Here is a 16,565-nt window from a genome sequence, read left to right as displayed (position 1 = left end):
TTTGAGTTCTTTGTAGATTCTGGATATTAGCCCTTTGTCAGATGAGTAGATTGCAAAATTTTTCTCCCATTCTGTAGGTTGCCTGTTCACTCTGATGGTAGTTTTTTTTTGCTGTGCAGAAGCTCTTTAGTTTAATGAGATCCCATTTGTCAATTTTGGCTTTTGTTGCCATTGCTTTTGATGTTTTAGACATGAAGTCCTTGCCCATGCCTATGTCCTGAATGGTATTGCCTAGGTTTTCTTCTAGGGTTTTTATGGTTTTAGGTCTAACATTTAAGTCTTTAATCCATCTTGAATTAATTTTTGTACAAGGTGTAAGGAAGGGTTCCAGTTTCAGCTTTCTACACATGCCTAGCCAGTTTTCCCAGCACCGGCTAACTCCCTTTATCCACCATTGAGGCAATCACTGTTATCTGTACAACTGTTCAGACCTCTTTTTATGTATTTATCCATCTACATGCAGAAAAGTAAAATGTTTTGAGATTTAAAACAATACACAGGATACTACACATATTATTCTACAACTTGCTGTTTTTACCCAACAAGACATCCTGGAGTACTTTCCTTTCATAACATAGATATACCTCATTCTTTTTAGTTGCTATAGAATACGTGTATGAACATATTATCCATTTTCCTACCGATGTACATTTAAGTCGTCTCCAATTATTCTGTTTTACCAACAAGGCAACATTGAATATCTCTGTATATGCCTCTTCTCTAAATGTACAACTGTTGATGCAGGGCAAATAGGTAGAAGTAAAAATGCATGGTGTATAGACATTTAAATTCTTAACAGATATAGCCAAAATGCTCTCCAACATTGCTTTATCAATTTAAACTCACAGCAACAATGAGGAAAATACTTATTTCCCTAAACCCTCACCAAAGACTGAGATAAACTTTCCTTTTTTTGTAAATTGATGTTTTAAAATTTTATTTCCCTGATTAATTTTTACTTTACCAATATTTTCATGTTTACTGGACATTTGTATTTCCTTTCCTGTGAGATGCCTATTCGTATCCTTTATTTTTCTAATGGCCTCTTGTTTTTAAGTCTGTATGAATTATTTATATAATCTGGACATAATAAATAGAGAGGCATAATAGCATAGTAGGTTAAGAGTTAACAGGATGGACTCTAGAGCCAATCTGCCCAGTCTGATTGATAGCTCCACCATTCACCAGCCATCTAACCTTGGTCAATTTACTTAGCTTAGCTATTGTGTATCTGTTTCCTCATAATGTGTAAAATGGGGATAATAATGGTATTTTTAGAGTTACTGTAAGGATTAAATTAGTTAATACGCATAAAGTGCTTTAAAACAGTGCCTGGCAAAGAATTCAGTGTTATACACATTTCCTTTGCCTGAAGGATACACTGCAAATATTTTCTCCCAATCTATTGTCTTTTAACTTTTGTTTATAAGTCTTCACTTACCTTTCCTCAAGCAGTTCTTTCTCAATTTCTCAACCATCAGACGTTATATATGTAGATGAAACTTACAACTGACTGCCCTCACTGGATCTCACAATCAACTTAAGAATAAATTCAGGCATCAGCCAAAGTATACAGATTTTTTAAATCTTTGCACAGGTTTTAAAATAATAGCTAACTTCCTTACAGCATAAAGCATTTTCTCACAAATCAAGAAGACTGTAACTCACCAGAAAAAAAAAGGACAAAAGAAATAGACAAGTTCACATAGCACATCAAAAAAAATGGCTCTTAAAAATATGAAGAGATCCTATAACTTAATTTCAAGCCTTAGAAAAATTTAAAATTTAAAAATTAGGGCCAGGCGCAGTGGTTCACGGCTGTAATCCCAGCACTTTGGGAGGCTGAAGCAGGCAGATCACGAGATCAGGAGATCGAGACCATCCTGGCCAACATGGTGAAACCCCGTCTCTACCAAAAATACAAAAATTAGCTGGGCGTGGTGGCACATGCCTGTAATCCCAGCTACTCGGGAGGCTGAGGCAGGAGAATCGCTTGAACCCAGGAGGCGGAGGTTGCAGTGAGCCAAGATCGTGCCCTGGTGACAGAGCAATCCTCACTCTCATTTAAAAGTGCAAATTAAAACTACAAATTAAATGTTCTTTTTATTTCATAGACCAGTAAAGATTAAGAAGTTTTAAAATACACCCTACGTGGGTATAAAGAAATAGGCAGTCATACATTGCTGGTGAGAGCTTAAATTGCTATAGTTTAGCATTGTCTTTCCAAAATAAAAATGCACATATCCTTCAATTCATCAATTTAACATCTATCTAGAAATGTATCCTACAAAAAGACACTCATATTAAAAATGACATGCTTACAAGGTTATTCATTGTAGTAGTGTCTGTAATAGCAATGACTGTTTACAACCTAAGCGTCAACTAACAGGGGACTGGCTAAACAAACTGTGGTACAGCCAAATGATGAAATATTATGCAGTTGTTTAAAAAATAAGGCAGATCTCTCTTTATGTGAATGTGAAAAAATCTTCAAGCTATGTTGTTAAGTGTAAAAAAGCAAGATACAGAAAAATGTATATATTTTGCTATAATTTGTATGTTGGTGGAAGGAATATATTAGTGCACATAAATTTATGTTTGTAAATGCTTAATTTCTGGAAGAACACACAACAAAAAGGATATAACAAATTGGTAATGCTTGCTTCTTGGGAGGGAATGGCTAGAAGATAATGAAAGGAAGGAATACTTTTCAATGTATATACTGTTTTGTACCTCTTGAATTTTGTACCAAGTGTTCATATTATCTAATCAAATAGAATTAATACATCAAATATATATGCAAACAAACTAAAATCTCACTGTAACTACACCAACCTTTCTACTGATACCTTTTAAATGATAGCACAGCAGGTTGCCATCATTTAGGTAGGGTTTGTGGCTAATCTATTTGTGCCAAAAGCAGAAATTCACTATCCTAGCTGCCCAACATCACCCCCTATGGAACTTTTGAAACCAGAAATTCTGACTTAGTAGGTCTGGGGTACAGTCTAGGCATCATAATTTTTTTAGTTCACAGGTGATGGTGACAGACAGTCAGAACCGAAAATAGCTGAGGTAGACCATGGCACAAGTAACTAAACATCCAGGTTCAATCTCCACCTAGGTCATAACCATAGTTTCATCACTAATCCTAACCACTTCACAAAGTTCTTAAGAAGGAACAGTTGAGAGTGTGTAGATGGCGCAGTGAAAATCTTACCACCTCTCAATATATAAACAGATAAGTAGTATAATCTCTGTGTATTAAATGTAGTACATTTGCAACATTCATAGTAATAAATTAATCTCATATAGCATTCTAGAAAGAACTTTGATAATAGTGGACCAGTGCCGAACAGGCCATCAACTGTGTGACACTTGCTGTCTCTGTTAGATTCTTCATTTGTAAAATGAAGGGTAAGAACCTTTATTTTCTCTACCTTCATGTTCTCTACCTTCCAGCTTTAAATTTCTATAATTGTCTAAGAATACAGATGTCTAAAAACAGCTATTGCTTAGTATAGACTTTAGGATAAAATAGGATCTTTCATCCGATTCACAGCTTAGGCCCATTTCAGTCCAGTGGGTTAGCGTCTCTTAACAGACCCTTAGATATGTATTATGTGCTGCTGAATTAATTAACAGTCACAGAAAAAAAATTTAGAATTCAAACGCTCTTATTTAATAAATCTTAAATATTTTTAAAACAGTGAATCATGCAAAACAAGTGTACTAAATACATTTAAACACTAAAATAAAGCATCTGATGTACTGCCTTAAAGCAAATGGTTCAAGTTAAAAAGCAATAATCAAAATGGTAGAAGGGATGTTAAAGACCACATCCAAACCTCTAATTTTACAAGTAAGGAAATACGGGCTCAGCAAGGTTAAAGAATTTGCCCAAAGTCATTGTCATTAATGACAGGAAAACAAATTTGTCATTTATGGTTCTCTGTATGTGTACTGATACAAACTTTTAATGTTTATCACTTTAGATAGGGGTTTTTGATAACTAAAATTACATACAAACCTAAAGAGATGCCATAAAAATGTCTTAATACACATAAAAAGCTTAACTTACATGAATATATGACTATACAACAACATTTTGTTTGCAGTTCTCAAAAGAGAATAGAACTTTATTAGTAGCAAAAACATGTAATCTGATATTATTGTCAAATAATTTCATAAAGCACATTAACAAGGAAATAGGATTAGCAGCTATGATTAAGGGATAAAATGATGGTTTTATTCTGGCTATATTAGTCACTTAAGGATCTATTCAAAGAGTTCTAAGTTTTAAAAAAGCAACTCTATGAACTCATTGAGGTTTACCTCCCGTCTTCCACAGAGCAAATGATTAGCAGACTGCTCTGTGAACTTTTACAAAGAACCCTTTTCTCCCCAGTTTCTATCCATCTGAAAGATGGATTCTTCCTCCATCCTAAATAACTCATCATCTCATTTCAAATATCTGATAAAAATGAACTCTTAGCATGAATACACCCTTTTAAATCTCTTCCACTCAACTTTACTGGATAGTCAATAAAATGTTTTGATTTATACTTCACAGAATTAAATAGACGGTTTTATTCAAACCTGTCATGTCAAATTAAAACACTTAATGTGTAAAGTATGAATATGAGATTTTCTTTTCCAAGCTCCAGGACCAATTAGTAACAATATTCAAATGCCCTAATAATAAGTAATCAGAGCATTAAGAAAAATTTAATCTTTTTCCTAACAAGGCAACTTTGGCATCAATTCAAACCTAAGCTTAGTGGGCACTGTGATTTTGAAAGGGATGAACTTCCTGATGCAGACTCATACAGTTTTCTCTTAATACTAACACCTTCTAGTTTTTTTAGGTATATAATTTATAAAATACTTTCATATCTAGTAATTATCCACAGGATAACATTGTGAGGTAGGGCATATTCTAAAGGCCTATTCTGTTCTAGGCATTGTGCTGACACTGGGATGATTTTTAAAAAATGAACAAGAATCAATTCTATCTTGAAAGAGCTCACAATCTAACAGGAGAAGTGAACAAATGATTTCTATGAAATGTGCTATAATAAGGAAATGAGCAAGGAATTGTGATTCCCCAGCAGCAGAGATGCTGGCCAGAGATGGCACTGGAAGTGTCTCAGAAGGTTTTGGGAAGGAGATCACATAGAGCAGGCTTTTGAGGGATGAGTAGGAGCTTCCTGACATAAAGATGGGGTGGAGTAAAGAAGAAAGACAATCCCAAGCAGAGGGAACAACCTGTATACAATGGATAGTGGAAAAGCATCATTCCCATTTAAAAGATGCGGAAGGTAAGCTTCAAGATAAGTGAGCTGGCTAACGCCATATGAAGATTAATTAACAACGTTTAAAGAAGAATATAGGTCTTCAGATTTTAATCAGCTTTGTACACCTGGAAACTCCAGTATACGTTGGACAAGAACATCAGATAAAGATTAGTTTTTATCTCCTACTTTACTCCTTCCTAAGAGATGGTCGGTGTATGACCCAGATCCTGGGGAGTGAGAAAGAGCAGGCAGAGATGAGGAGGCGCAGAGTAGGGAGGGAGGCTTATTTAAACCTCATAACAACCCGTGAGATAGGTATTTTTACTATCCCCATTTTATATATGAGAATATGAAGGCCCAAAGACATTAACAAAAGTTGGAAATTAGGTGAAGATTCAAACCCAGGTAACTAACTTCTTCACCCAGCCTCTAAGCTCAAGCACTTAACCATACCCTATAGATCTTCCCTACTCTGTCAAATAACCCTAGGCTATTCTTGGTCTGAAGACACCAGAGAAACTAAGTGAGTTTTGGAACACATAGTCCCACAGATCTCGCACTGTACCACACATCTGAAAATTCACACAAAATTTTCCCATTTGGCTTTCTTATTGATCTGGTATTCCTTGAGTAGATAAGCCCACACATATGGTGGCATGGGTGCTCTCCGCAACATTTTTACAATCTAATGTAATTGGATAAGAGGAAACTTAACAAGTGCTAATCAAAAAGGAGGTCACCAAATAACAGCATGAAGCCTGAAGATACATAAAGGAGGAAGCCCCAATCCCTCTTTTCTGTTTGAATACGGTTTTTGTTTGTTTTTTTTTTTTTGAGGGGAGGAGGGAGCATGCAAATGTGTTTCAGGTGTTCTAGCATACTTGCTACTCGCTACACAGGAGTGCAGACCGAAGAATGGAGTCGAGTACACCCCTAATTTCCTTTATCAAGGGTTCATATGACAACCTTAGGATATCAAACAACCAAACTCACCTCTTGAAAAAGTTTAAGGAAGCAGACAATTCAGAACTGTCATGGTTTCCTAGCGCAAACTGCAGCAAATCCAGGGTTGCTGACAATATTTTGTCTTATAGATGGATCTCGAATTCCCTGGGTTCATTTGAGCGCATATAAAACACCTGAAACATATTTGCATGCCCCTTCTTCCCTCCTCCCCAGCCCCCCGGCAAAAAAAAAAAAAAAAAAAAAAGTACACTCAAGCAAAAAAGGGGTATTGGGGCTTCATCCTTTATATATATTGAGGTCTCATGTTGTTATTTTGTGACCTCCACCTTTTTGGTTACCACTTTTTGTCAAGTTTCCTCTTGTCCAATAGACAAATATCTGTCCAACTGACAGATATTTCACCTTGTGAAGTATAAGGCGAAATAATTACAGGAATGAAATCCCTAAAGAAGGTTATGGACTATTATCTCTTGAACATTCAAGATACATAAACCAATCCATCCTCACTTTTCACTGGGGTGATGTGCAGCTAAAAGTCCTATGCAAGTCCAGAAATAAGAAAATTTCTTCAGGCTAATTTTCAGCCCCTACAGATCTCTAACTCTCCAGAAAAGAGGCTCTCAATCAGTAGTATAAAATCTGCCAGCACATCTCCTAGTGGGCACTATCAGGCTTTCTTCCAAGGTTTCCTACTGTGGTGAAGAGAAAAGCTGACACGGTTACACCCTCCCCAAGCTGCTTAGTATCTTGTCAGAACCACCACCGTCTCATTTCTGTGACCTTGACACCTGCTAATGACTCTTCCAACCCCTCAGTCCCCACCCTACAAAACCCACATGTTAGTTTCAGGGAAACAGAAAACAGCATCTCTTCACAAGGTTCTGAATGTCAACCAACTGTGGATTACATCATTTAAAAGGAGGACAAAGAAATGGGAAGAGAGCTTCTGTATATAAGTATACAAATACATTTTTTTTTTCTAGAAAGCAGACACTCCATAACCTGAGCTATAAGATAAGCAATTTAAAAAGCAAGAAACTGACTAGGATAACAGATAGAATACTTCAACTGTGGTTACAGCAATAATATCATTCCCAGCAGCTGGATGATCAATCTCCAAGCCAGGGTTGCTTTAAACCATAAAAACAAAGTGGTTTTTTGTTTTTCTTTTTTTTTAATGTGTAGACCCAAGTTTCACTTACAAAACTGTTCTTAGTGGTCTTTGGCATGGGGCAGACAAAAGCACAGGACAACTAAGTCCTTCTGGATACCCTAACCCTCAATTCCAAGACACGTGTATATGTAGTTCCATGGTAAAACCTGCAGTTACGTACCAGTGAGTCTCCAATAGACAATGCCTAGCATCAAGTGGCACTAAGAAAGTGGTAAAAATCTGGAAAATCATATAAAGGGAGAAACTTTGGCCCATTTACAGTTTTCCCAAATGTTAAATTAGATACATGCAAAAGTTGAAAATAAAATTTTCCCCTCAAATATAAGGTTACAGAAAAAAGAAAAAATAAATAAAATTTAATCTGAATTCTGAAAAGGTTTTATGCCCTAGAAAGTAACTTTAATTTTGGGAACTAAGATCTACCTCTCTGGTGTCACTTTCCAGGTTTTAAGAACTGTAATCTCTTAAGAGCCCCAGGACTACCTCAGGGAATAAAAAGATAAGAAAAGTTAACATGTCTGCTTCTGAGGTTTCATAAAATCCCAAATACGTGAACCACCTGAAAAGAGGAAAAGTGGGAGAATGTGAGCTCAACAGTACTGGTATTAGAGGAGAGGAAAATTTTACATCCTGCCCAGGAAAGAATTGTTAGCCACTTTAATGCAAGTCAATTTTCTTCAAAGTGAAAAGTACGCCCTCATAATTGAGGGTTATTTATAAGAAACATGAGGCATGTTTCCAATCTGAGAATACTGCATGAAGAAAATAATGCTAATTTTCGACAAATGCAAAAATAAATGTTATTGATCTCTCTTACAAACAGAAAAGAAAAAGCACTTCATCTAAATAAACCACTGTGAAAAAAAAAATGGCAACCTGACACCAAAGGGTCGCTTTTAAAACTAAAATGTTCAAATGACAGAACTCAAATGATCTGTCCACAGTAATGCTCGGACAACTCTGAGCAAAATTTCCTATTTAGTCAACTGGTAGGCTCGCTCACTAGAGTAGCAATTACACGCATGAGAAGGAAGGGAATTAAGCGGGCTGAGTGCGGGCTGGGTGATTGTGTTTTGAGACCTGCTCACAGGAAGCCACTACATCCTGCCTTTAGTCCCGCCTGTCACGCCGTCCCTCGATTCAAGTCCCGGCCGCAGCGAGGTGGGGCAAGTACAGGTGTCCCGCCGAGCTCCTCCCGGGGCGCTCACCCGCGAACAGACCGCGCGGTAGCCACTCGGGCCCCAGGGCGGCCCGTTTCCTGCAGCTCAGGGCGCCTTTTTCAACCTCTCCCAGGCTCGCCGAGCCCAGGAAACGAACAGCCCCCTCCCCTCGGGCCAGCCCCACTTCCCAGCCCGCCACCTCCTCGGGCCGCGCCTCCGTATAATTACTGCTCGGCTCCCACCGCGGGGCCGCTCCCCAGCGCCCGCAGCCGCGCGAAGGCCTGAGTCTGAGGGCGGCCGGAAGCTCCTCACGCCCCCGGACCGCGCCCCCGGCCGCGCCCCGGACTCCAGCGTCCCCGCGTCCAGGCCGCTCCCCACGACCGAGCCCCTCACGCCGGCGCAGCCCGGGCTCTCCCACCCCAGGCCCATCTCCAGCTCCCACTCCCTCCGAGGAGCAGCAGCCCCGGCCCACGCCGCCCCGTCGAGGCGACGCCGCCCCCCAACACACCCCCTTCCAGCCTCAACCGCGCCCGACCCAGGCCCCCTCCCGGGCCCGCGATCCCAGCGCAGCTCGGCGCCGCCACCGCCGCGAACCCGCCGCCCCCTCAGCCTCGCGCCCAGCGCCGCCAGGGCGTCCCCTCAGCCCAGCCCCCGCTTACAGATCTTGCCCCGCAGGCTCTGCAACACTCGAACCTCGCGACTGTCCTGGTCCCCGGCCTCGGGCTCTGCAGTTGCACTCGCCGCTGGCGCCTCGGAAGAAGCCGCCGCAGCAGCAGGCGCCGCCGCCGCCATGGTGCCGCCCGGCCCGTGCCGCAGCCCTGCCGCCTGCGTAGCCGGGCGAGGCGGAGCCCAGCAGCGGCCTAGGCCCAGGCCAGCCGCGCGCCTGGCCCCGCCCCCGGGCCTCGGCCCGACTCGCCCCGCCCCGCCCCGCCCGCCGCGGCCCCGCCCCCGCCCCACCCGGGTCTCCATTCACCGCCTTCGCCACCCCCGAGCCGGGCTACCCTGCAGAGAACCGTACTCCCGGCTTGGGGCGCTGGCTAAGGGTAGCTCCCAGTCGTGGCTCTGAGCGGCCTTAAAATCCCCACCAGGAGAACGCCCCGGCCCTCCCGTGATCCCTAAATCCTCCCGGGAATTGGGCTCCCCCAATGAATAGACCTGCACATCTCCTAACGCTCGCGGGAAATACAGGCCCTCCCCAATCAGGGAAACTCCCTGTGGGAAGAAAATAGAATGGAATTTGGCAGGTGGGTGGACCTCAAAAGTATCTTATTCAAAAGGAGGCAAGAGATGCATTTGAGGCTCTTCCAGTATTATCCAAATACTCCCCGCCAGCAAGCCAAACTCCTCCCACACAAATACTCTTTACTAGGACCACTTCTCTGCAAAACCTGGTTCAAGAAAAGGACCAGCCACCCCCAACTCCAGCGTGAGTGCAGTGCCTGAGACCCTCTCATAGAGAAATTCTGAAGCATTTACCATCACTTTTGTATTTCAGGAACAGAAAAAGCAAAGAAGGGCTCCCCCACGCCAGCACCACCACTACTAAAAGTTGGCTTTGTTAAAAAGTTGACTGACCCTAGGAAATGTGTAAATCTTTGACTAATTGTTAGCTTTATTTCAAGGGAACTCTTTACAGTGAGTAAACTGCATGAATAATACCCTGGTATGTGATGAGGAAGACAATTTCCTGGTGTTGAGGTTGTTAACTACGCTGCCCTAAGAAGGAAGAAACTGTGACTTAATCGGGCAGGGTAATTCTTTTCCAGGGCAACAACAGGAATAAGCCAGTCAGTCAACAAATATTTTTTGAGGGTCAGACATAGTGATGGCCTCAGACCTCAGAGACTACCCAAAGGTCAAGATGAAGAGAGCTCCAGCTCATTCTGGAGGGAGACACAGAAAAGGCCAGAGGCACTGGGAGATAAGAAATAGGACGGGGAAACCTGAAAACTGAAGACAAACGCGCCGCCTGTGCAAAGACTGGACAGCCCCAGAGAATGGTCAGAGTTTAACATGGACCTGGCCAGCGAAGCTTCCAGTTCTGCCTGCGTTGCAGGTGACTTCTATTTCCCCATGTGATCTTTACACTTGTTGGATAAAGTGAACCACTTCCTCTTATATGAATGTTTTGCTGTCATTTCAAACATAAGTCCAAAACTTAATTTCCTGTCTCCCTTTCCAAATCTGAGTTCACATCTTATACTGTTATTCAGGCCAGAAACTTTGACTTTTTCTTATCCCTTGTCCCAATGCTGTTTTCAGTTGCCACATCCTTCCGACTCTGCTGAAATCTCTTCCTTCCTTTCCATTCTCTGTCATTGCCCTTGTTAAAATTATTCTCATTTAAAGAGTATCAACGTGTTACAGGGTTTTTTCCCCCTTATTTTTAAAGGCATCCCTTTTTAGAATCAGACACAGAGCCTGTTTCTACCCCTTTTACATTTGGGCAAGTTACTCAACCTTCCTAAACCTGTTTCTGTTTCTTCTCTTTCTTTCTTTCTTTTCTTTTTTTTTTTTTTTTTGACAGTCTTGCTCTGTTGCCTAGGCTGGAGTGCAGTGGCACGATCTCAGCTCACTGCAGCTTCAACTTCCTGGGCTCAAGCTATCCTCCCATGTCAGCCTCCTAAGTAGCTGGGACTACAGGTGTGCGCCACCATGTCCAGTTAATTTTTGTATTTTTGGTAGAGATGGGGTTTTGCCATGTTGCCCAGGCTGGTCTTGAACTTCTGGGCTCAAGTGATCCATCCGCGTCAGCCTCCCAAAGTGCTGGGTGTAAGCCACTGCGCCCGGTTGAACCTGTTTCTTTAACAGTAAAGTGGAAATGCTAAACTTTCTTCTTTGAAGGGTTGTTATTAAGATTAAATAATTATTGGGAGCAGGATGTGAAGTGTCTAGTGGAATGCTGAGCACGTAGTAGGATTACCTCAGTAACTGACCTCATGCTTTTGACTGGAACTCTGGTGATAAGTCCCCCATCCCTCTCATTCCTCCTACATACCACTTAAATTAACTTTCCTAACAAAAAAAATGGAGCTTATCAGTTGCCTGCTCAAGAGGACATCAGTGGCTTCATTTATCCCTTCAGCCAGCTAGCAAGAGCACACTACAGGTAATGAACAATGCTAGAAATGACTAAAGTTCAAATTCTTCAGCCAAGAGTTGGAACTGGATCCAGCCTACCTGACTCCTCTGATCTCCAGCCACACTGAGCCCCTTTTCTCACCAGCCTGATTCTGGCCTTCCTCCTGCTTGGCCAAGCGATGCCTCATCCATCTATTTCTTTCTCCAATAAACAGAGAAATTATTTGAACCTTTGGACAAATGTATCCATGGATAAAGTATCAATGTACAAATGGACAAATGTATCCAATGGACAAACGTATCCAATGGACAAAGTATCAATATCTTTGTCCATTAGTGTCAAAATCTTCTAACTTCCCTTCCTTTTCACTAGCTTAACCCCAAGTGCATAACTCTGTTACTAAATGGTCACTAAAGGTATGAAAACAATTTTACATAAAGGGACACTCCACTTTTTTGTTCTTCCAGACAGTCTTCCTTTTGCAGATTTCGGACTTATACCGTTTCACTAAAATCCCCAAACTCCATTGCTTTTTCATCCGAAGTCACTTCTAATTATTCTGTTTTTACTGATACTTGCCTACTTTGAAGAGATCTTGGGTAATGTCAATGTTTCCTTAATATAAAATATTTGGAAAGTAAAGTTTTCTTTCTTTCTTTCTTTCTTTTTTTTTTTTTTTTTTAAGATGGAGTCTTGCTCTGTTACCCAGGCTGGAATGCAGTGGCGCGATCTCGGCTCACTGCAAGCTCCGCCTCCCGGGTTCATGCCATCCTCCTGCCTCAGCCTTCCTAGTAGCTGGGACTACAGGCGCCCGCCACTGCGCCCAGCTAATTTTTTTTGTGTTTTTAGTAGAGACGTGGTTTCACTGTGGTCTTGATCTCCTGACCTCGTGATCCACCAGCCTCGGCCTCCTAAAGTGCTGGGATTACAGGCGTGAGCCACCGCGCCCGGCCGAAAATAAAGTTTTCTAAAGACTAACAAGACATACAGTATAATTACAAGAAGGCTGTTACATCTCATTCCCCTTATTGCCCTTGCATTATGTTTTAAATTCATCTAGAGTTCCTCTCTTTTCTTCATGATGTTTAGTAACTGGAACAATATTGCATCATCACAAACTTGAACTTCACTTCCTTCCTCAAATTATTAATGAATGTGTTCAAAGGCCATCCCTTCTATCCCTACCACTCTTCGTTCTGATGAGCAACCATTCACTACTATGTCTTTTCCTATTTCTTCACCAGTTTTAAACTCATTCAGTCATTTCAACCCATACATTGGCTTGCTTTATGGCAGATGATGTAGGAAAACTACATTGTCTCTTAATAAGAAGACTATAACCTGCAGCTAGAAACTAATTCCATAACTTGTCTGTTACGGCATATTTTTGAATCAGCACCCACCAACCTATAACATGGCATTGTAAGGGGTTGTCTCCTGGCCTTGAGTTATTTATTACATTTTTTCTGGCGAGTAGGGGGAAGAGAAATGTGCTTTCTTTTTAATATTTAAATGTAGATCATTTTCATAGGGCTGGACACTCATGAGACAGAACTGTTTCTGCTGGACTGGTGGGAAAGCAAGTTCCTTCGATCATTGATGACTTGGTTTCCCCATTTGCCCCATCAGAGTACTGTTTGATGTTAAGCATTATGCACTCAATTACATTATTAAAAAAAAAATCTCTAAATCCAACTGGCATTTTAAAAAATAAAATTGGAGTGGTAGAAGGTGAGGAGAGACCTTAAATGTTCAGAAAACATACTTTCAACATTTCATTTGAAGACCAAATAAGGCCATTGACAAGGCTGTGTGGACAAAAATGTGGACAAATTTTTACCTTAAAACCTCCAACTCCTTCGGTACAAATATTTTCAAGGCCAGATGTGATGGCTCGTGCCTGTAATCCAACAGTCGGTTGTAATACCAACTTTGACAGGAGGATCACCTGAGGCTAGGAGTTCAGGACCAGCCTGGGCAACACTGTGAGACTCTGTCTCTACAAATATAAATAAATAAATTAGCTGGGCATGGTGGCACGTGCCTGCCTGTACTCCTAGCTAATCAGGAGGCTGAGGTGGGAGGATTGTTTGAGCTCAGGAATTTGAGGCTGCAGTGAGCTATGATCATCCCAGTGCACTCCAGCCTGGGTGACAGAGAGAGACCCTGTCTCTAAAAATAGAATTTTTTTTTTCAAATTCTGTCACCTCTTGCAAGAGAACTTTAAAGGCCTGAATATCTGAGCACAATACAGCTGATGCCCTTAGGTCAGTGTGACTTCAGTTATTTCTCAATCCCCCTCCTTTTGAACTATTTTGCCATATCCATTCCATCTCCAGTGCATTCTTGTCATTTTAGTGATAAAACAAAACAATGGGTGTAGGCTGGGCATGGTGACTCATGCCTATAATCCCAGAACTTTCAGAGGCCGAGTTGGGTGGATCACTTGAGCCCAGGAGTTCAAGACGAGCCTGGGCAACATAGTGAGACCCCAAATCTGTTAAAAAAACAAATCAAAAAACAAAAACAACAAAAACCCCCAAAACTCAAAACCAACCAAACAAATAAAAACATACAAAACAATAAGTGTAAAAAGAAAACTGGAAATGTTGTGCAGCCATTCGCTTGTTTCATTTTCTACACTGTATTCATTCATAAACAGGACTTTATTGGGTTAGCTTCTTTGCAATTCTTTTGGCTTTTGCCTCATGGTCACAATATGGCTCCTGTACCTCCAAATATCTCAACATCCAATGGCAGGAAGGTGTATTTTTTTTTTTCTAAAATGTCTTTTTCATTACTTTCAGTGGCAAGATCATAGTTACTTTTGCACCAACCTAATATTAGGGAGGAACGCTTTTCCAGGTAGCTTTCCTGTAAATCACCACCATGAGGTATCTTCTTAAGGCTCATTTACAATCACAAGGAATATATAATTTTCTTAGTCTAAGCAACATTGATACCCCTGGGTCTGGGGATGAACCCTCCTTCCCAAAGTACATTGCTACTTGAGACCTGAAGCCCGAACCAAACCAGTGTTTTCTTGTGACACAGAAAGGGGAGCAGTAAGACATGGAGTAGGCAGCCAACTCTGTTCACCATATCAACATACTTATCTTCCAGTAATAGTGCCTAAGTTCAAATGAAAATATTTCAATACATTTAATGCCCAATCTTCACCTCCTGACTTTGTCTCACAGAACTGGCCTCTTTTTCCTTTAGGCCATTATGTACCATGTATATAAGAATACACATAATCATTGTAGTGCTCATAACACATTTACTATTCCTGTTTGTTTACCTGTCTGAAACCATCTCAAAGACTGGACAATGTTTTGTCTTTGCCTCCCTAGCGCATAGAAAATATAGAAGAACACAGAAGGCACTTATTAAATGTTTGATAAATGAACGAATGAATGAATGAGCAAATAAATGAGATAATGTGTTCAGAGAAGCTGCTAACAAATGAGCCTAGAATTCTGAATTTAAAATCCACAAGGGAAATCAGAGCAGACCACAGAACCAGCTGACTGGGTCTGGGCTTTGCAGAAAGCTTAGGTGTAGAGAAAAGGCAATAGCTCAGGAGTCAGATGAGGAAGGAGAAAGGGAAAGAGTCAGGGTCTGAGGTTTCCAATCCTCACACTGGGCTGGGGCTGCATCTGTCACAAGCAGCTCATTTTTGTCAGAGACAGCCAAGGAGAGCAGAAGCTCATCGATCATAATCTGTGTTCTAAACGTAGGCTAGATACAAATGTCTTCAATTTTTTGTGGGTGGTTGTAGAAGCTGGGAAAACTGATTTCAAAGTTGCAAGGTGTTTTCATACTTGTTATTATGACCAAATATCCAGGCAGCATGTCAGTCTGTGGCTACAAATGAAATCCTGTTAACATAAATAATCCACAGTTCTCTATTGTGTCTCCACTTTCTACCTGCCCAAATAATTAAACCTCTTTCCAATTATTGATTTTCAGGAGTGCCCAGTGGGTTACATTGGCAGAGTAGGGTGTGGGGAACATGATGGGGTTGCTGGATTTGTTATATTCTTCCTCTGCTGCTCTGGCTCCCCCTGCCACTGTCACAAAAAGGGACCCTCACCACTTTATGATGCCTGCTATGAGACTATCAAGGCCCAAGCCGAGAGCGTTATCCTTCAGAACCCGCGGGGCTTCCACATTTTCAGCAAAGTTGGCAAGAAGGGTTACCTCCCCATTTCTAGGCCCAAAGCTGCACTGCTTGGGCTCAGAGTCTTCAGGAACAGCCCGGCCTGGTATCCTAGCCCTCACAGTTGAGGGTCCAAGGGAAGGAGAGAGGCCTGCATTGACCTGCCTAGGCCAGGGCTATTGGTTGCCCTCTCCTAGGCAACTGCCTCCTGCCTTTCATCTAAAAGAGGGCAAGATTGGGGATGGAATGAGGGAGTGAACCCCTCAATCCTTATCACATATATAAAGATAAAATATTTTAATAAATTGTATTTTTTCTAGTTCTAAAGACATTGGTACTTATTTTACAATCATATAACTGAATTTTGGAAAACTGACTTGGATATACAGCCACAAATGAAAGCTCATGGCCTATCAAATAATTGACTCGACATGGCCACCAGAATGTAAAACATCTAGTTTGTGTATTGTTGTTTTAAGCCATGTAAGGTGGGTCCTTAGGACTGAATTCTTGGGCTGTCTGTGCAGAGATAGAACTGGGAAGGGCTGTTGGAGAGAGGGGCCAGGGAGATTGAAATAAAAATCCAGAGGCATTTATAGAGCATCTGTATGGAAGGCCAAATATACCACTATCCCCAGCACCCTTAACTCCAAATAATCCTTCTTAGTGAATGTCTTATCTGCAATGCGGCAAAACAAATGTACTAACACCTCAGCTAAACTTT

General features: G+C 41.4%; 1 protein-coding gene across 4 annotated transcripts in view; it reads right to left on the bottom strand.

Moving 5' to 3' along the window:
- The window catches only part of RASA2 (RAS p21 protein activator 2), a 129,089-nt gene extending 119,605 nt beyond the window's left edge, over positions 1-9,484 (bottom strand). For 2 of the 4 annotated variants that reach the window (XM_055110565.1, XM_034957521.2), the window contains exon 1: positions 9,257-9,477. In XM_055110565.1, coding sequence (XP_054966540.1) covers positions 9,257-9,389 — 133 coding nt within the window. In that variant the 5' untranslated portion in view covers positions 9,390-9,477. Of the gene's footprint in view, positions 1-9,256 lie in introns of all 4 variants that reach the window. The other 2 variants (XM_034957524.2, XM_034957522.3) reach the window with 2 other exon arrangements.
- Between the last annotated feature and the right edge of the window lie 7,081 nt (positions 9,485-16,565).

The sequence above is a fragment of the Pan paniscus genome, chromosome 2 (genome assembly GCF_029289425.2).
Source record: "Pan paniscus chromosome 2, NHGRI_mPanPan1-v2.0_pri, whole genome shotgun sequence".
NCBI classification, from domain to species: Eukaryota; Metazoa; Chordata; class Mammalia; order Primates; family Hominidae; genus Pan; species Pan paniscus.
This window is presented reverse-complemented; position numbering and strand designations above follow the sequence as displayed.